The sequence below is a fragment of the Diaporthe citri genome, assembly GCF_014595645.1.
Source record: "Diaporthe citri strain NFHF-8-4 chromosome Unknown scaffold_13, whole genome shotgun sequence".
NCBI lineage: Eukaryota > Fungi > Ascomycota > Sordariomycetes > Diaporthales > Diaporthaceae > Diaporthe > Diaporthe citri.
Genome location: NW_025064858.1, coordinates 221,424 through 241,320, shown reverse-complemented (window position 1 = coordinate 241,320; position 19,897 = coordinate 221,424). Strand labels below are relative to the sequence as shown.

Genomic DNA, 19,897 nt, shown 5'->3' with positions numbered 1-19,897 from the left:
CTCCTTAAACAACATATCCGCCATGGCATCAGGGATGCGAGAAAATGCAATGGGCACAACAGGCGGCCTCTTCCCATCCGCAGTCCCATACCGCATCTCTCACCTCTGCAGCATATGCACAAGAATAAGCTTGGTCACGCTCATCGTGGCTCGCCCTTTCGCCAAGCTGCCAGAATGCCTTGGCCTTATCAGCATGCCAGCCGTGCTGAAGTCAACGGGGCCAAATCCCCGGCGTTGAAAAGAGCAGTTCATCTGTTCAACTGTGCCCTACGGGCTCATGTAAGTGTCGATCAAATTCCACAGAAGACTGTCCACATAATTAGGCCAGCATTGTTGATACTAATGACAATCCTCGAATTCAAGGATCACTTCATGGAAAATCTGCCCTGCCTCCTACTACCACTCATGATAGCCGGGCTGACATGGCCAGTCGAGGCTGCCGTCATGGGGCTGCTATGGAACGTGGGGAGAGTATTCTACGCTCTCGGGTATACCAGGAACGGACCTCCGAATCGGTTGAGCGACGTTGTTGCTGCCATTATGTATCGCGTCGGGTACACGATGCCTGGTGCCCGAAGCGGAATGGGCAGGCTGTGGGGAAGCTGGTTCAATATAGCCCAGGTCGTTCTCATGCTTATGGCTGCCAGGATTGGGTGGGACATGGTCCAGATTTAGTATTCTTTGCATACACTCATCGAAATGTAGTTCGTTGTAGTAGACATACAGCCCAAAGTTGACATGGCCTGAAAGCGGCTTGGCTACTGGACACGTCAGGTTCCATTTCTGCATCTAACATTTGAATAAAGTACATAATAAACCTAGGCAACCACCCTCCCAATCTCCGTCCCAGTGACCCTCTCACTATCAAGCACCAACGGCCCACCACCAGCCCCACTGGCATCCAGCGACACGGTGACCCTCCTCCGGTCCGCAACAACCCGCACCGTCTCGCCCAGGTTCCGATAGTCCGTCTCGCAGTGCCCAGTGACGGCCGGGCTCTTCCTCCCCTGGCCCTGACCGTGGCCATGGCCGTGGCTCTCGTTGTCGTTGGTCTCGGCAGGTCCGCTGCTCTCCCTGACCTCGACGCTGGGGTACGGCAGGTACCCCTCCCTTAGCGGGATGAGCACGAGTGGGATGTCCGCCTCGTTGATGGGAGAGGAGCTCACCAGGTCGCCTTCCTCGCCGGTGGAGTTTCGCGCAGGAATGACGAAGTGGCCCTTCTTCCGGCCGCCGACGAGCCACGTATCGCTCGGCGCAGTGACATCGTAGCTGAATTCGTCACCTGCAGCTTCTTCGGCGGAAGACGCTGCGGCGGCGGTGTCGAGTCTGCTTGTGTCCCAAACCCGTGTCCATTTCAGGTGCAATGTCGCCGGGAGAAGCTGGTTGACGCAGACCACTGGTGCCTCGTACTCATCTGCAGGCTCAACAAGAGACGGGACGGGTCTTTGCAGTCGGATGTCGGCGGTGTGCACGACCGGTATCGACGGGACGTCGACGGGGATGAGGATCGACTGCAGTTGTGTAGGATCTACCTGGCGCATTGCTGGGATCCTTGGGGTCTTCTTTGTCCAGTTGACTATGAATTGGGACATAAGTGCCGGGATGCTTTCTCCGGCCGATGTTGTGCCCAGCCCGGAGAACTGCTTCTGCCACTTGACCTCAGTTAGAAAACTCAGCGGCAGCTCGCCCAGCGTCGCAGACCTCTCGAGATCATAAGCCGTAAGATCGCTCTTCACCCGTTCCAGCACACTCGCCACTAGGAGCCTGCTGTACTTCCATAACTCGGTGTCTTTCAGTGCGTCAGTCAACGACTCACGGATATTATCCCTGATCTCATCCTGAAGGACGCTGTATGACAGCTTCAAGTACATGGTCTTGTTAGTGTTGGGGCCGATCCTGGATCCCGGTATGCGGTTGATCCTGTAGATCAGGCTCGCCGGCTGCTTTGGAAAAATGACAACTGGGTTTGTAGGTGGCACTCCAAATCGTGACTCGAATACATCCGATTCAATGAGCTCCGATTTGAACAGGCGCAGTGGACTTTGTGTCGCTGTTGATACGGTGAAGCGCGAGAAAAGCGCTGTGTGCTTGAAAACATCCTGGACATTGACGCCCAACTTCAGAGCTAGTGGTATTGACGGCGTTTTGGACAAGGTGAACGTTCCCCGAGAGGTAGTGTACTTGACCTCGACTTTGATGGAGACACTTGGGGCATCCTGCTCGGTGGTAAAAGGTATCCGAGCCTTGACCGACGACCTGGCTGCCAGAGACGCAAACACAAACAAGCCTGGTTCAGACGATGCTGGCTGCTTGTGTTCCTCAGTACCGAGTATTTGAGCTTCTGCCGTAAGGAGCCGGAGGCCCCCTGTCGCAGACCGGACGCGAATCTCGCAGGACTCCACCTCATTCCACCCCGTCGTCAACTCAAGATCCATGGCGAAGTTCCTATCCAGTTGTGTTACCGTCGATGGCTCGACACGCAGGTCAAGTGTGTCGGCACGTTGATACAAGGTCACGTATGGGTTCCTCAGATTGACCGCATCGCGCTCAACAGGCTGGAATGCTTGTCTCTCAAAGCTGAGCTTCAACGGTCCGCTATTCAACTGGACTCGGTCGACCTCATACGTGCCCGGGTTCATGGCCATGCATCGCAGCTGAATCTTGTTCCGCCCGGGTCTCAGTTCCAGCTTGTCGCCACTTTCAAGCCAGATTTCGCGTCCGCCAGTGGTGATGATCCGCAGGAAGGCCTTGTCCACGGGTAGTGGGTCGGCTAGAACGCTCCGGAGTACCAAGGTCAAGTTAAAGCTGTCCTGGTCGTCGTCGTATGCCGGTGTGCCTTCAACCTCGATATGGGTGAAGAAGTTCTGCAGCGAATGCTTCACCTCCTTGTCGAAAGATTTGGCAGCAGTCAGAAAGTCGGGTAGAAAGCCTTTAAACAACTCGTTCTCCGCGTACTCCTTGGCCTCTTTCTGGCTTAATTTGACCGAGCCCCTTTCCTCGATCCTATCCCTTTCCGAGTTTGCTGCTTTTGAAAGTAGTTTGAGCATGACTTTGACATAGACGTCGTTCCTGTTCAGTTCTCGAAGGCACTTTGAGTACATGACAAGCATAGATAGCTCAAGCAAGCTCCATCCGCTCTCTCCGTAAAATGGCGTCGTCCGGAGGAAATATGACGCTGCGGCGGAGTAGTCTTCCAGGTAGTACTTCATGACGGCAAGATCTGCCATATTGGCCAGGACAGAGTGTGTATGGCTGGCGACAGTGTAGTGACGCAAGGATTTGTCTGTGAGCATCTCGTACAGGCGGTAGAAATCCTCTTTGGTGTCGAGGGCCGTTCGAAGGAGTTTGTTGTCAATACCGGCAAGAGTAAGATCTGATGATGGGGTTCTTGTCGGCTGTGAAGGACTTGGCGGCAAGTCGTCGTCAAGGCTGATATCTTCCATTTCCTGCAACCCGGTTTCTCCTATGACCGGTGCAGAAGACCACCCATCGCTCCAGCCCCGCTTTTTGCCGCACTCCTCCAATATGTTCCGTGACAACGCATAAAGCTCAGCTCTTCTAGCAGCCAGCTCTTCTTGTCCTGCCTTGTGGTGCCGTTGATTTATTGTATCCTGCACATCAGCTGTGCTCGCTCTGCGAGTGCCAGGGCCCGGGAAGAAGTTTGGACTGGGCAGCGGCGGCAGTCGACCGTCCCCCGTTGTTGAAACCCTGAGAGATGTCGTTCTAACGGGGTGCATCATCGTCTTGGGCTCTGGTATGGACTCCTTCGACTTCTGCTCTGGACCGTCCTCACCAGTTGGGGTTGTGGTCGGCGGCGGGATGGGCAAAGCCTTCGTAGACGTCTGTGCAAGGATTTGTTGGGCTATCGAGAAAGCAAAAGACGCGACTATATTCTCGGCCACCTCTGACACGAGGTTCTCGTAGGGAATTGTCGTCTTGGGCGTCACGCCGCCGGCCTCGAGCTTGCGTTGGTCGGCCAGAGCGGCAATGACATCTCGGCGCATGACCTGGGATACAGCAGGTATGAACTCAAGAGTGCGTTTGCATATTTCTGCCAGCATAGACAGGTTTTCGGACTCGTCCGCTGGCTGTGGAGGTGGGGCCCGTGGTGCAACACCATGCAGTATGGACTCCTGCTGTTCTTTGACTTTGGCGAGCAGCTCTTCCCGCGTGGACCAAGCATTGCCCAGGCGGAGGAGCAGTGCAATTTGTCGTGCAAATATATAACACCTGAAATCAAATATCGACACGTTATTTGATAGAATCAGGTCTCGGTAAGCCTTCTTCATGACAGAGATGGGGATGTCGTCGAATTTTTCCTGGGGTTCTGGTTCCTTGGAGGACTGCAGATCCACGGTTTCCTCGTCGTCAAACTCCAGTGTCCCTGTGCTCGCCGTCACCATCGCCGACTGCGCGATCTTCTTGAGGTCCGGGGTGTGCGGAAGCAGTGAGCCCCCATGGGTGTCGTCAAAGTCCGCAGCCGCTTGCTCTTGTATTATGGTGTCCAAGCCGACACTTAATTCGTCGTATCCAACAAGGGCATCGTCCACCAATCCTACGCTCTCGAAGCCCCTTGCTAGTCCCTCCTTCAGAATGAAGAAGGTGCAGAAGTTCCAGCCGGGCAGACTTCTCTGCGCGTCCTTTTCCTTGATGTCTTCCTCGTACTGGCTGACCCTCATGTCGAAGCTAGCCAGGATCAGCCTCTTGAATTTGTCGATGAGATCGGCCCAGGCGACCTTGGCGTCTTCCTCGGTCTCCATGTAGCCCGTAGGCACGGCGGGCACGACCCTCGGCAGAAGATCGTAAGGCACATCGTTGATACCGATGCGTATCTGCGCTATCCTGTCGACATTTGCCTTGGAAGAGCTCCCATAATCGCTTCTCATTCTTTCCAGCAGCGGGGTCGTGTTCTTGCCCCATCTAGATGTGGTCTTTGTCACTGGCAACGCGTCCGACCTGCCGTCCACGCCTCCGCCGCCGGTCATCCTAGGCTGGGTAGCGGCGACGGTGTTGGGCACAACAACGTGTATTATCAGGAGCTCGCATGCATCGTGGTTCTCGGCGGCAGTCCGCGCGTCTTTCTTGCTATTGGTGGTCGAGGCCGGCGTGGCGTGCTCCTTGAGCCAGTCGCGGATCTCTGAGCGCACACTTGACTTGTACTGGTCGTTGTCATCGCATCGAACAAGCAGGACCTTCAGGTATGGTGTCCGGCGCAGGCCTGGGATCTGGTGGCGGCGGACGTTAGCAGCCGAGGGACCGTAGCCGGGCGAGTATGGCTTGGCGGGGAAGGCATCGTCAGCGTCGGCAGTGAGTCGGTTGCCACCTGCAAGAGGCTGTGTCTGGAAGCCATCGTCGCCGCCAGTGCCGGATGCGGGTGTTATGGAAGGCTGCCTCTGCTTGGGGGCTTTGGCAGCGGCGAGGGCGTCGACGAGCTCGACATGCAGTGTCTCGATGGATCGCAGAGGGCCGGCGTGGGACTGCCAGTGCAGGTTGTGGAGGGGGAGTCGCGGGAGCAGCCCCGGGGCAAGAAGTTTGTAGACATCGTGAGGGTCGAAGTAATCGACTTGGTGGCACGTGTCAGCATCACGATCACAATCCGGCCCGCGGCGGCGACAGCAGTGATGTTGGCGACCGAAGGGGAGGGAGAGTAGCCATGGTGTCTTACCTGTGACCTTCGAGGTCGAGAAGGGCTGTTCCATGCTGAACAGCTGTCTGTCATGGGGCCGGTCGCTGTCGCATTGCTGTCGCGTGCGGTATGCAGGGCCAGCTCAGCAATGCATCGCCGACTCCTCGGCCTTGGGTGTTGCTGTTTGGTCGTTGCGCGGCGCCTTGCTGTACCTTGACTTTGACCAACGAAGGTACCTTGACAAGGGGACGTTGCAACGACGCTGATGCGATGTCCAAAACAGGCCTCGGGAGGCAGGACCCCTGAGTGCGACGGAGCCCCACCTCGGGGGGAGCTCCAGCAGCGTTTGCTCAAAACGGAAGGCGGTAAGGCCACCACGGCGCCAAACGGTTGGCTCCCGTTGCTGGTGCCGTTCCATGCCCAACAGCTGCAAATGTGACAGAATGGCACCCTTCCAAACTTGGCTGATGGTCTTTCGCGGCTACTTATTCCGTCTCTGGCAAGAATATTTGGCATTTTTCACATGGGATTAGTCTGCAGCGCAGACACACAACAAGACCTATGCTTGTGTTTCGCAGACATACCCCGGATATCCACGATTGCTTGTGATCGCTCTGAGACATGTGTGATCTCTACATTCCCACGCGTTATTATAATGCCTGAAACCCTGTTATGACAATGAGAGAATGATCGTTTCCTAACTTTCTTATCTTCTTTTCTCCTTTCCCAAAAAATGGAGTCGGACCGCCATTTTACTCGTGCACTATTAAGGCAGCTGACCGAGCTGGCACCAGAACTGTTGCACAATGGTGAAACCCCACCTGTTGGGTATCGAGTGACTGACAGATGATGAGCTGTCACGGCTTGGTTATCGGTCTGGTGAGCATTCCTCATATTTTAAGCAACTGCTAATGTAGCTTGGCACTATTCCACGATGAACCTCGTATCGAATTGACCGTCCTGGTGCAGTCCCCTCCATCTCTGCCAGCATTTGTGGTGAGCCACTGATGCATCCCTACGCTAGAACACTTAGGATGCCTCTGGACAGCAACGTTACAATACACGAAGATGAGGCTTTCAATATCGGGAAGGAGGGACCTAGTGGGCATTCTACCAGGCCACTTCGAGCACGATATCTACATTTCCTTTCGACAGTTTCCGCCCTGTGGGGATTTTAAGGAGGTATGCACCTGTGACGAGGCTGGGGATGACATGGAACTAGATGAAGATAATGACGATCAAGATAGAGACTACGAAGATAATCCAACACTCAACTATAACGACGATGAAAGTTGCCACGTTTCTAGGATTGAGGACGGCGAGGTGAGTCCGGGGTGAAGAATGTCAGACACCAGACCATAATGGCAGACGGATGACAGTTCTGGAGGATACCGGCATTACCGTAGCCCGTCACCAGAAGGATCCGCACATTTCGGAAGTGCTCCCTAATACTGTACGCCGGAATGCCATGGAACCTGGGAATTTCTATACGCATTAGGTTTTTGTTTCCTGCTCACCTCGTTTCTGAAGGGGTGGTCGGCAGGGAAGGTATTCTATTCAATGTAATGGATGAATAGAATCGTCCACTACCGGGAATCATACGCACATGGCTGATTTCGCCGAGTTCAACAGCAATTTATCTCCATATCTTTTTCTATCTCTTACATAGAGCACAGAAGGATGTAAGCGACGATCCTGCTTGCGAAGAGTTCTCAGTGATGTGTCTGGCAGTGCTTGCCTAGTAACGTGCTGCGAATATTACCAGGGCGATTGTATGCCAGACGCCGAATGTCTCGGTTGCTGTGTAGGAATCAAACCTACCTAGGTAAGTACGCAGCCAAGTATTCTGCCATTCTAGACAAATCCTCGACTTGATGCACCCAGGCCAGCAGTTTCGTAAAACAGGTGGACTCGGTTTGTTCCGTCGACAGCCAACTTTTGCAGATTTCCTAACAGCTAAATTGCAGGTGGGCCCGAAGCTGAGTGGACCACACTGCAAACGTGGACAGAGTGACAAAGTTTTCCGTGAGATAAGTGCTTCTGTATACCTCGGTGTCTGCAAGTAAAGTTTGGCCACTGGCTTTTGCGAAGAAATAGAGCCTTTTTTTTTTTTGTTTTTGAACAATCATTTGAAAATAGTAGAAACAAGTGTGGGCATTTCCTACGATCCTAGCAATTTACTCCTCACACTCGCGTACGACATGATCTCATGATATTTCTGCCAGCTCGGTGGTGTTGGAAGTTGTGGCAGCAGCAGCAGCCAACGAGTTCCGGACCCAGTGGACTCAACCAAGCGACACGTTCTCCGTCCTACTTATTGTCGGCGGTGATGTGATCCAACTCACGCTGGCAAACCTGACCGGCGTCATGGTCACGCCTATCACATTCTCCTTCGGGTGGGTCGCATACGCCATCACGGCAACTCTCGGCGCGATGTCCGACAATCGACACATAAGCTGCAGGCCGGAGGTCCCTGTCAAAGTCTTGAACCTGGAGACTAGCTAAGGCCGCGACAATCATACATGGTTGCTTGCCAGATTGGTCAAGACTTACGATACCTGGATGCCGGCGGAGATGCGAACAGCCATGGACTTACTCAGGGCGGAGGTAGCCGCTACAACGACCTATCTTCCACGGCGGAAGAATCAGACAATTGGATTGTGTGTCACTGTGTATACTTGGAGCGACAAGGCCGGAAACCCGAGTCTCGACTACGTCTGGTGGAGTGGTCTGGTTGTCACAGCCGTGCAGTTGGGAGTAGCAGCCATTCCTTTGGCCCTGCGTGGGAACTGGGCCATTTTTCTGGCCGCAACTACTCTCATTTGCAATCAATCGTATCAAAATGGCGCTAATGACCTGCACAAGACACACCACACCCTTTTTCGTATGCACTTCTTTCAACTCTCTCAATTTAACTTCAATTTATTTAAAACTTATATGAGAAGAAAGCTGCTTCTTTTCTGATTTTATTTCTTCTTTCTGCTATTAAATTAAGTATATGGAGGAGGAGAAATTTATATTTAAATTAAAGTTAAAAATAACTTAAGTTGAAGTTAGATTTAGAGAGGAATGGGGGGGGGTGAAATTTAAGAGTTATATAAAACCACCAGGGAACCCAGGGTAAATTTAACTATTTCTGCTTAAAAACACACCCTCCTTAAAATTTAAGATTCTTTTTTAAAATCTAACATTAACACACCTTATACCTTTAATATTCCCTCCGCCCTCCTTAAATAAATATTAAAAGAATTAAAAAAGAAGCAGCTTTCTTTTAATATAAGTCTTTATTAGATTGAGAAGGTATACGTGATATGGGAGGTGAAAATAGTTAAGAAATGAAGTGTATATGAAAAAGGGTGTGGTGTGTCTTGTGCAGGTCATTAGCGCCATTTTGATACGATTGATTGCAAATGAGAGTAGTGCGACGCTTCTGGCCTACGCAACTGCCTCGCTACCCCACTGGCGTAAAGAGAAGTACGAAACCCGCGGAGCCAGGAAAAAGAAAGACTTCACGTTGACATGAGGCCAAGGTTCGCAGAATGTGATCATTGTGATGGATGCAGCAGACACTGAGACTGGAAAGTCCTTGGGACTCGACCTGGAAGATTTGGCGGCGGGCCACACACTAGAAATGCAGTCAACGCGCATTTGGACCGTGGTCCTGACCGCGCTATGGATGGTCTTTTTGATCACTTGTACTGGAATAGTGGCAGATACCTGGTACTTGTTGGCAGTTGGCAGATTAGGCATGTTGCACAATCTCATGGCTGCCGGCGTGGCGCGGAAACCAGAGGCGATGGGTCTCCCTATCAACAACGAACCTACCGGAAAGCAGGTCCAGCAGCAAATATTTGCCGAGAAGAAAGTTATGTGGACACTCATGGAGCTGGAGACGAAATATGATGGGTTCGGAAAGACCTTGCTGCCAGAGTTCTTCCCTGGACCTTTTAGGCCCTGGGAAAAACAATGGTGGTGGGGTCATGAGCAGGACAGACGTGGAAAGCTGAAAGAGAAAAAAAAAAGACGAGAAAAGGAAAAACAGTTGGAAAGAAAAGAGGAGCTTGGTGGTGCAGATGTCTAATACCGTTGCTAATTCAAAATAAGAATCCACCCAGTTCTTGTTGACCCTCCATCATCGTATGCACAGGTTGCAACATCTCAGCGTTCCAGCCTCCCTCCCTCTTGTCGTGAAAAGGGATCCATACCCCAAAAACTTCGAAAGGGGACGGGTTGTACGCACCACCCATTTTCACAACTTCGTATATCAGGTCACCACCCTTTGGAATGTCTTGATAATCCAAAAAATAGAAGTTCATCTTCACACTCTTGACTTCATGCATTTCGGCCCGGGACTTCAGGGACGCAATATGAACGTCACCGCGTTATACTGCTGGCTAAATTCGGATGGGCTGTAAAGAAGTGGAAATCGCACATCTTCACCAAGTTTGTCTCGCATTGGTCATGCTAGCTAACTGCCAAGACCCAAGGTGTAGTTGACCTGGCTCAGATCAAGTTCCCGCAAAGCCCATACCTTTCTATCGACACCTGCCATACCCCTGCGGTGTCGTAGAGCCCTTTTAATCTCACCAGTGCCCCTGTAAGCACCAAGACATGCATCCAATTGTGGCTTTGCCCTAGGAGGTCGAATGTCCTGGGATACCATCTCTCCGGTATCCTGGCTGCATACACAGCCGCTCCCGAGAAGTTGATCAACGCCAGCGCAAGGAAGGATGTGAGGCCCATCATCGGTTGAAGCCCGGATCCAAATCGAAGCAGCCCGTGGACCACTGGTGCGAAGAGGCTCGTCCCGAGGAAGCAGTACATGAGAAACCTGGTCGTCCGATATTCCGGCCGGCGAAACTTGGGCCTGAGTGTGTACACTGCACAACCAAGTCCCGTCAAGGTGAGAAATGTAAAATAGATGTTGCGTAAGGCCGAGTGACAGCAAAACGCAAAATGGGTCCCGGACATGCCTGTGCCCCACATGACGAGCACAATGCCGAGGTGGTCCAGCTCGTTTCCAAATCTGTGGAGGCCTGGGCTGTGGTCTGAGAAGGTGTGGTAGAAGGTCGAGAGAATGAAGCAAACGGACACACAAGTCTGGTACAATGCGATGGCGAAGACGTCTTGGAGCCGGGAATTGTGATGGGGCGAAGCATTGACATGGTTCAATAAACTTGCGATGAACCAAAAGGCGCCGAGCAGATGTGACCAGATACTTGCTGGGTTTTGTATCAGCCCGTTGCTCCATTCCGCTGACTGAAAGCACACGTCTCCCAGCCCCAATCCCCACCCTTGGGGAAAGAAAAGCGGGGGAGGGGTAAGAAGAACCATTGATCAGAAAAGAAATCATCCTACCGGTCTCATTGTGCACTGCGAGAATGCTCCATATTGAGCTGGGATACGAGAAGGAAGCTCGGCTGTAAGGCGTTAACACGGCCAGATCGGGTGAAGGTTGTGTTGATAGATGGAGAGACGAGACCTACCGATAACCCGTTAAAATAAACTCGTTGTCTCTGTTTGTCGTCAGTCATTTGAGCCCCCCTCAAAACACTACGAGAATCTTATATACCTTTGCCATGGAACTGTAATTCAAGGCATCAGCGTACCGCACGTCCTAGCCTGGCGGTCATGCTTACAGATATCCTTCCACGTCATCAACCTGCCCTTCTGCAGTCCCTGGGATTGTTGCGACATAAGGTGAAGTGGAACAGAGCTATTGGCTCGGAATGCTGTGATCAGTCCTGGGAGCTGGCCTCGCAAAGGGTACGAGGAAAAGGTAAAAAGCTTTTGACCAGCCACGGAAGCGGCTGACGTTCAATGTTTGATGTTTGATGTTGGTAGTACGTTGCATTACAGATTGCATTAGCGCGGGCGGCTGCAAAACGTATTCCTGAATGCGCGCTGGATCATCTCAGGGATTTATGCTCCCGAACTCGTCGTCTTCACTGCATGGCGACAGTGGAGCTCAGCACGCATTTTAAATCACACGGTCCAGGACACTATAAGCTCCGGCTCCCACAAATCCATGCAAGGCAGCAGAAAGCCAGAGTGGAGCATGACCCACAGCTTCTTCGCATGCGCCGGCGGCTTCGCCTTTGAGCTTGAGTCGACGCGCCAAACAATACACGACCTACCTTCGGGAGAGAAGCAGAGATGTCCCAGGGTGACAATCACAGCGAGAGGAATGGCACTCTTGGCAAGGTGCGGCTATCTTCCAGACGTGGAAGAGGATCAAATCGAAGACAAGAGCAAGGCCAACGACCTTGCAAAAGCCACAGTTGTCGTTCAAGCAACGTGGATGCTTTTACAGGTCATTAGTAGGCTGGCGTTTCGGCTTCCAGTTACCTTGTTGGAAGTTAATACGGTGGCGCACGTGTAAGCGACCTCTTAATTTCTCGAGGGTTTGTCTGGTTTTGTGTACTGATATTGAAGGTTTGAGCAGGTTGTGTGCCTTCGCAATGTACTTATTCTGGTGGCACAAACTGTTGTTACCCAACGCACCTGTCATCCTCCGAGATGAAGCCCTGGCGCCACTGGCCATGTTCATGTACTCCAGCAGCGAGATGAGCGGATATGTGAACCCCTCGCGTGTACAGTCACAGACGATTGTGAAGACATTCTTCGCCTACCTCAGCCTTTACTACAAAACACCGGAACTGGAGACCTTGTGTCTTAGGGAGAAACAGCCTGACCTGTCAATACGACAAGGACATGATTCGACCGTCGACTTGTTATCACTGAAAGGGAGCGTTTCAGGGACCGCGGGTATATCAAATCTTGCGTCGACGGGCTTCGCATTTAAGCATATCGGAGAGGAATGTAACGCTGAGCTGCGAGCCACACGGCAGAAAGAAAAGGGAACAGCGTTCTTTGAGCGCCGCCCTCAGGTTCATGATAAAAGGCCCGTGACTGAAACCTTCAAGGAGATAGACGGAAGAAGATGGGAACTGATGCAGACAGCGCTCGCTTCAAACCCGAACCTGTTCGAGGACAGTATCCTCTTGTCTCACCAGGTTGAGAGTGCTACTTGCATCCATCTGCGCCCCGAGCAGCTGGTGGCCGACCACATCCAGAACTGGCCGTCAAACGATTTGCTCCGCAGTGTGGGCGGGCTGATCGTGGGAATGGTACTATGGCTTGCAAACTTCTGTTACGGCGCCATCCACGCGGCGGCATGGAACGATTCCTTCCCATCCACTGCGGAGAAGTGGATTTGGCGCGCCTCAGCGTCGTATATTGGGTTCTGCGGCGGTCTTTGGGTTGTGCTGAACTTCATAGTGGGAAGATATCCGCGACTGAACAGCTTTTGGGAACGTTGGATGGATGGGGAAAAGTCATGGTGGCAAAGTGTCAGCCTTGGAGTCATAGTGTTCCTCTGTGGCTTCAGCTTGATGTTGGCTCGCGTTTTCATTGTGTTGGAGGCATTCATCAGTATCAGGGAATTGCCTGAGGGGGCCTACCAGACTCCCCAGTGGACGAATGTGTTCCCTCATTTCTAGTTAAATGGAGACTGGGTCCACTGCCCGAAAGAGTCTTTCATGAGCATCACAAGATGGCTGGGTGGCAGTCAGAATGATCCAGATGCATGGGCGCCGTGAGAAGTGTGCTGCCCAAAAACGGTGCAGGGACAGAATGTCGGACAAACTCGGTTGTGGACTAATCATGCGCTGAAGTAGTCGGGCAGGTATCACGTGGGACCTGTATTTGTACCTATAAGTAGCTACTAATTGATTCGAAGAAACTCGTGTTTGAGTGTAACTCGTGTTTGAGTGTCAGGTGCTGCCTGAGCTGCCTAATCCCACATGCAAATCGCCACTTCACCCCGTTGCACATGCTGTAGGACTCTGTCTCAGAGATGTGATCTTAAGCATCGAAGAAGTATGGTGGTCTTCCCTGTGTCTCCCTGTCTGGTTGGATCCTGACTATTTCCTTCTCCAGATCACGCCAGTACCTTGAAGTGGGAGTGATGGTTCGTCCCGGCCGATCCCACGTGGTCTTGAGCAGGTCTTCGTCGTAAGGTTCCCCGGCTTCCTTTTTTCTCAATCCACGCGAACCGATTCTATAGTCGTCTATTTCTGGCCAGTCCGACGCCCTAAGTTGACATTCATAATGCGTAAACGGTTCCTCCATAGGGATCTCATATGGATGGTTGAATATGCAATGCTCCGTCATTGCTTGATAGACGTGCCAGCGCCACCTGTTGTCCTTGGTGATGCTGATAGGGAGAGGACTGCGGGACAAGTCCCGTTCCGATGAGATTAGGTTGTCTATAAGACTCTGAAATTGCTGTTCGGTGGATGGCGCTAGGGTGGCGGTTGCCGAGCTTTGTAAATAAACTCCGTTGCACTACGACGCAGCTCAGTTTATGCAGTAGACTCCGCGTGAATAGAGAGTCAGTCAAGTAATAGTGCTCACCTCTTCCTCACTCTGCCCACGGTCAAATAGAACAACACCTCCAAAATCCTGGAGTTCTGCCCAATATCTGGCAACATCTGCTAAGTTATGAGGAAACCGCTGCGGATCCATGTACTGGTTGGCATAGAATAATGTTGGCGGGCCACATTTGCTGCGCTCCCGCTTGCTGGACTGTTCTGGGAGATTCGCGAGCTCCTTTTCACGCCAACTTGTCCAATCTGCGTGTTTGTGAGCTCCGTCATGCAAGCGGTATAATTAAATAGCAATGTTATGACAGCGACCTGTGTTGAAAGCATATTGAGCAAAGCCAGCCTCAGCGGGGCGAAGTGCTCGGCATACAGATCCTGGAGGGACATTTTTGGGGTGAATGAAAAGCTGGCACAGGATCTAGGATCTAGATTGCATGTGGAGGAGGGGAGTACCGTAAAGGAATATTCTGCCCGCCACTTTGTCGTGAACTTGTCGGAATTGAGAAAGAGTTGTGATGCTGGTCAGAAGTAGGAGGGGAAGTTTGGGTGGGTATTGATGTTGGTCTATGTGGACATGAACCCCATCCTTCTCATTTTAGCGTTGGGTTGGGCTCCGGCTCGTAGAATAGCGAGATTTTAATAAACACAGTCGAAAAAACCAATGACACGTCTTCGATAACCTTTGTACCCAGGAGGTGATCTGCCCGTTGGGAGGCATTCCGGACGGACATTTTAAACGTCCCTCAGATGGAGTGGAAGGCGTGAATGACGGACGGACGGTGCTATGTACCTAGGTATGCATGGAGGCTGCTGGACTGAAGTCAAGTGTGGAGCTAGTTCAGCTTGGTCCAGACCAGGGACCCCGGACCCCAGGATGTTGACGCAAATCGCGCAATGAGCTGCCTGGAGGGGCAGAACTTTTCCTCGTAATGGAGGGGCCGCTTTCTCACGCTCGTCAGGCCGCAACCGTGACTTATACAAATCCATATCTCGCTTCTCATACATATCCCAGTTGCCTACATTCTGATATCTGAGCTATTTCGTTCACTTCAACTGGATTGTTTCACACGAAGTACGTGTTAGGTAAACATTCAAGGCAGAGGTCTTGTCCAGGACAAGATGGCCAGCCTGCAAGCCATCAAGTACACGCGGGGCCGGCTGGACGTGCTAGACCAGCCGAGGCTGCCTCATGAGCACCACTACGACGAGGTGTCGACATGCGAGGAGGCCTTCGACTGTATCAAGTCGATGAGGGTGCGAGGTGCTCCTGCTATTGCTATCGTAGCTGCCCTGGCCCTGGCAGTCGAGCTGCACCGGGGCGCATGCAGTCAGTCTCACTCTCTCCGCACATCTGTCTCGCTCACTGAGGCGCACACGCATCGTAGATGAGACTTGATCATGACTGACTTTCGAATCACAGCTGCCACCACCGTTGATGACACAATTAAATACATCGACGGCCGGCTAGACTACCTGAAAGAGTCACGCCCCACAGCTGTCGACCTGACAAACGCCATCAACCACCTCAAGGCGGCGATCCGCGCGGACCCGCTGGAAACCACCAACTCAGTGCCGACCCCGACGCCGCAGGCCACCGTGGTCGAGACCTTCATCGCCACCGCCGAGGCCATCCTCGCCCGGGACCTGGACACCAACCTCGCCATCGGCGAGCACGGCGCGGCGTGGCTGGCGGGCGTGCACGGCCTCTCCTCGCCGGACAAGCAGGTCTCGGTGCTGACGCACTGCAACACGGGGTCGCTGGCGACGTCCGGGCACGGCACCGCGCTGGGGATCATCCGCACGCTGCGGTCCAAGGGCCTCCTCCGCCACGCCTTCTGCACCGAGACGCGGCCGTACAACCAGGGCAGCCGGCTGACCTCGTTCGAGCTCGTGTTCGAGGGGATCCCCTCGACGCTGGTCACGGACTCGATGGCCGGCGCGCTGTTCCGGCTGCGCGGTGCAGACATGAACATCGGCGCCGTCGTGGTCGGCGCCGACCGCGTCGTGCGCAACGGCGACACCGCTAACAAGATCGGCACCTACCAGCTCGCCGTGCTGGCGCGCCACCACGGCGTCAAGTTCGTCGTCGCGGCGCCGACGACGTCGGTCGACCTCGAGACGCTGACGGGCGACGGGATCAAGATCGAGGAGCGCAAAGGCGAGGAGCTCACGCAGATCAGCGGCGCCGTGGTGGGCGCCGACGGCGCGGTGGATGTCTCCAAGACGGCGAGGGTGGCCATCGCGGACCAGCGGATCGGGGTGTGGAACCCGGCGTTCGACGTCACGCCGGCGGAGCTGATCGATGCGATTGTGACGGAGAAGGGGGCGGTGGTCAAGAACGCGGAGGGCAGGTTCGATTTCAGGGAGGTCATGCCGGAGCGGTGGGCCAAGGTCGTGGGAGGGCAATGATGTAGGGGATGGCTGCTAAAAGCCTAGCGCACGCAACGTGGGCACACATGACCACCACCCGTCCAGTTGCCTCCCGTATCTACATTTTAACCTCTCAGAAAGCCATGATACCCCTCTTACAGCTTCAGTGAATGCAGAATGAGCTTCTGGAAGCCCTCAACGGCGTCCTCGAGATCGCCCACCGTCAGGGCCTCGTTGTCCCCGTGGGCGACGAGGATGGTGCCAGGCCCGTAGAGATACCGGGTGTGGTTGCCCTCCAGGTATGGGATGTCAGTGCCGTAGTTGGCGACGATGGTGTCGAAGCCTGGCGAAATGAAGACACCGTTAGCTCTGGTACATTCACCCAGGTTGCACGGTGTACGAGAGGATACCTACCATGTACATCACAATCACAAGGCACCACACCGACGCCGCCCGGGCAGTCTACGCTCAGCGCCTCATCGTCTACGGAGGCCAGCACCTCCTTGATCTTCTCCCGTACAGACTCATGCCCGCTCTCCTGTGGCCCAACGGCAACGCGGCACATTAGACTGGCCGACGCGTGCGCAGGGATAACATTGGGCGCAACGCCCCCCTCCATCAGGCCAATGTTGACAGTAGTGTTGCCATACCTGTCACTGCTCCCCAGGTCCGTCTCCAGCACCCTCAGCAGCCCTCTGAGCAGAACCTCGTTGGCACTCTTGCCCAGCCGCGGGTAACCGCTATGACCAGCCTTGCCCGTGGCCGTCACCTCGCATGACAGCCCGCCCTTGTGGCCGCACGCCAGCTTGTTCTCGGTGGGCTCGCCGAAGATGGCGGCCCGGAAGGCCAGCGAGGACGACCTGGCGCGCTCGGAGAAGGCCCGCATGCCGTCGCCGTACCGCTCCTCGCCCACCACGTACGCCACCATGACGTCCTCCGGGGCCAGCAGGCCGCGCGCCAGCAGGTCCTCGACCGCTGTCAGCTGCGCCGCCACGCTGCCCTTGGCGTCGACTGACCCGCGGCCTGCGATGACGGTGTCTCTTGTTACTTTGCCGTCGGCGATGGAGTAGGGGATGTGCGGCGGCACGACGTCGATGTGGCTCGTAACGAGGATCTTCGGGTCGGGCTTTTTGTCGCTGGCGGCAGCGTCGCTGCTGCCGCCGTGGTATTTTGAGCTCCCCGTCGGGGGCCAGGCCACGACGTTGAGCCGGTCCTTGCCCTCGGGGGTGTTGTTCCTGGGTACCACCTTGTCGACGTCGTAGTGCCACGACCGCGAGATGAAGTAGTCGATCAAGAAGGCCGCGGCATCGTGCTCGGCCCCAGTGGTGGAAGAAATGTCGACGAGATTCTTGTGCAGGGCGAGGAGGTCGTCGCGATACGAGGGTGCTTTGTTCGACGCGGGGTTGGACTCGGATTGGTGATCAATTCCTAGCGGCTGCTGCTTGCCGAACATGGATCCGAATGCCGGGATGAAGCTCATAGAGAGCAGAAGCAATTGGTTGCACAGCATCTTGGGGCATAAAATTGTCCGACAAGCTGATGCAGAGCTCGAGTGTCTCAGTTGAGGGAGCTCAAGAGCTACGTAGGAGCTGAAGATGGATCTGGAGCTCAAGCTCACTCATGTCACACTGCTATGACGTGCTCCTGTCTCGGCAACTCATCGGCACCGAAACCGGCAAGAAGACCACCCCGGGTAGACTACGTGCTGAGCAATAGCTTTTGCAGCCTTAGACCCAAATATGGCACCGCCAGTGCTGGCCAGATAGCACCACTAGCTCGCCAACTCTCATATCCCTACTTTCACTATCTACCGGCTCAACTATTTCTCTGCACTGTGTGAAGTGTCTGATCGTGTGGCGCCGTGGATTGGTCCGCAAGAGTCAGCGGGCGAATCAGAGACACATCACGTCTTTCCACCGCACCTAAAAACAGTTTGGTGATGTATAGCAATTACCTGTCTGTGTTGATGCGGCGGCAGGGAGATGGGTCCAAGCATTTTGCTTGTCGTAGTTGCAGTCGTCACCGTGATGGCCCTTCCCCTTCGACGTTTCTTTTTGTCAGGTGCACAAATGATGGCAAACGATTTGCCTCTGATCGGCTGGGGAATTCTGATAATCGTGTATAAGGAGGCGCAGCTAGTTAACTCTCCTCTCTTGTCCGATACACGAACTGATAGATTTAGCTCCACTGCGTCCCCAGAATCAATGAATTGTAAATAAGCATGTACACACAGGCTTTCTTCACAAAACTCAAATCCTTCCTATAAAGGCGGATATTTGCATCGAAAGAAATGGATGATATACAGATACAAGCCCACAAAGTTCAAGGAGACAGACACTGGCGGGCAAGGATTACGTTGACCGGTGCACAATCAAGCCAAACGGAGCAGTATCACCAGCCGCCACTAATAAACCAGCCAGGCACCGATCACACTCGATGGGATCAGCGAAAGCGTCGCAGGACATGGTTGTTTTCTCAACAGACCATCAGAAATGTTTTCAATGTCAGCTTTGAGCGGGCTGAGGTAATTACGTTTACTTCGGGATGCACAATTCGACGTCTTCACTGATGTATTCTTGGGAAGCTAGGTATAATAGCATGGTTATTAAATAGTCTCTATAACACTATCATTACTCTTTCGATGCCAAGCAGGCTGATTCCATTGATCTACATACTATCTGACTCTACGGCTCTCCCACTTGCCACCTGCCCCATTACCGCCAAACTCAGTCTTAATGGATATCCTTACATGTCAACCTGCTATGCATTAGAAGCTGGTGGAATTTCGTTGAGGATTGCTTTGGCATACGCAGCGACCATGGAAGCCGCATACGGTTGCCATTCCTTATTCTTATGTCTGTCACCGTAGTCACATACGCCCTATGTAAAACATTTCAAGGTGTACTTATTTGGAATGGGTGGTGAGGTTGTGACCCGGCGACATTGAAGCGCATGAAAGGTTTACAATATTGCAAGTGATGGATGACCAGTTCGGGCTCTGTGCGCGGCTGCTAAGTTCAGTTTCCGTTCCCCTGTGTTAATGCATGGATAGACTATCAACAGAATGCTCGCCTTTCCTTGCATAATATACTAGTAGAACATTTCCCACCAGGATATGTCAGGGCGGGGACACAAAGTCTCAGAACCTTTAATAGACTGTTCAAGTTATGAGTTCCTCTACTAAGCAGGAACGACAGTGAATGCCCCAGAGGGACGAAAGACAATATAGGATGTAGGTAACAGTCAATCTCTCTATGCAAGGCTTTGGACAACGACTATTCAACCTACTTCTGCATACCGGTGTTATGTGAGAAGCCACCACTTCGCACCAAAAATCTTGGCGTTGCTCGAAGCTTTCGATATCCCCTCTTCCTTTAGTCTAACAGGCCTGAAGCATGATTGCGCCCAAGCGGATTCAAAAGCGAGAGCAAGGCCACGCACAAACTAGCACAGCAAGTAACTCAGTCGCATCTGTAATACCCATTGACTAGTGGTGATATTCAGTGAGTCAGAG

General features: G+C 53.3%; 5 protein-coding genes across 5 annotated transcripts; 3 read left to right on the top strand and 2 right to left on the bottom strand.

Moving 5' to 3' along the window:
- Positions 1–818: 818 nt before the first annotated feature.
- Positions 819–5,699, bottom strand: INS49_004792 (uncharacterized protein; the record flags this gene model as incomplete). Its single annotated transcript, XM_043165580.1, has 2 exons — positions 819–5,563; positions 5,666–5,699. The coding sequence occupies 2 exons, from the start codon at positions 5,697–5,699 to the stop codon at positions 819–821; spliced, it is 4,779 nt and encodes a 1,592-aa protein (XP_043017709.1).
- A 1,139-nt stretch (positions 5,700–6,838) lies between these two features.
- On the top strand, positions 6,839–8,131 carry INS49_004791 (uncharacterized protein; the record flags this gene model as incomplete). Its single annotated transcript, XM_043165579.1, has 2 exons — positions 6,839–6,949; positions 7,907–8,131. 2 exons carry the CDS (start codon positions 6,839–6,841, stop codon positions 8,129–8,131), a joined length of 336 nt encoding a protein of 111 aa, XP_043017708.1.
- A 3,553-nt stretch (positions 8,132–11,684) lies between these two features.
- INS49_004790 (uncharacterized protein) lies at positions 11,685–13,128 on the top strand (the record flags this gene model as incomplete). Its single annotated transcript, XM_043165578.1, has 2 exons — positions 11,685–12,004; positions 12,072–13,128. The coding sequence occupies 2 exons, from the start codon at positions 11,685–11,687 to the stop codon at positions 13,126–13,128; spliced, it is 1,377 nt and encodes a 458-aa protein (XP_043017707.1).
- A 2,004-nt stretch (positions 13,129–15,132) lies between these two features.
- On the top strand, positions 15,133–16,422 carry INS49_004789 (uncharacterized protein; the record flags this gene model as incomplete). Its single annotated transcript, XM_043165577.1, has 2 exons — positions 15,133–15,340; positions 15,434–16,422. 2 exons carry the CDS (start codon positions 15,133–15,135, stop codon positions 16,420–16,422), a joined length of 1,197 nt encoding a protein of 398 aa, XP_043017706.1.
- A 116-nt stretch (positions 16,423–16,538) lies between these two features.
- Positions 16,539–17,893, bottom strand: INS49_004788 (uncharacterized protein; the record flags this gene model as incomplete). Its single annotated transcript, XM_043165576.1, has 2 exons — positions 16,539–16,726; positions 16,798–17,893. 2 exons carry the CDS (start codon positions 17,891–17,893, stop codon positions 16,539–16,541), a joined length of 1,284 nt encoding a protein of 427 aa, XP_043017705.1.
- Between the last annotated feature and the right edge of the window lie 2,004 nt (positions 17,894–19,897).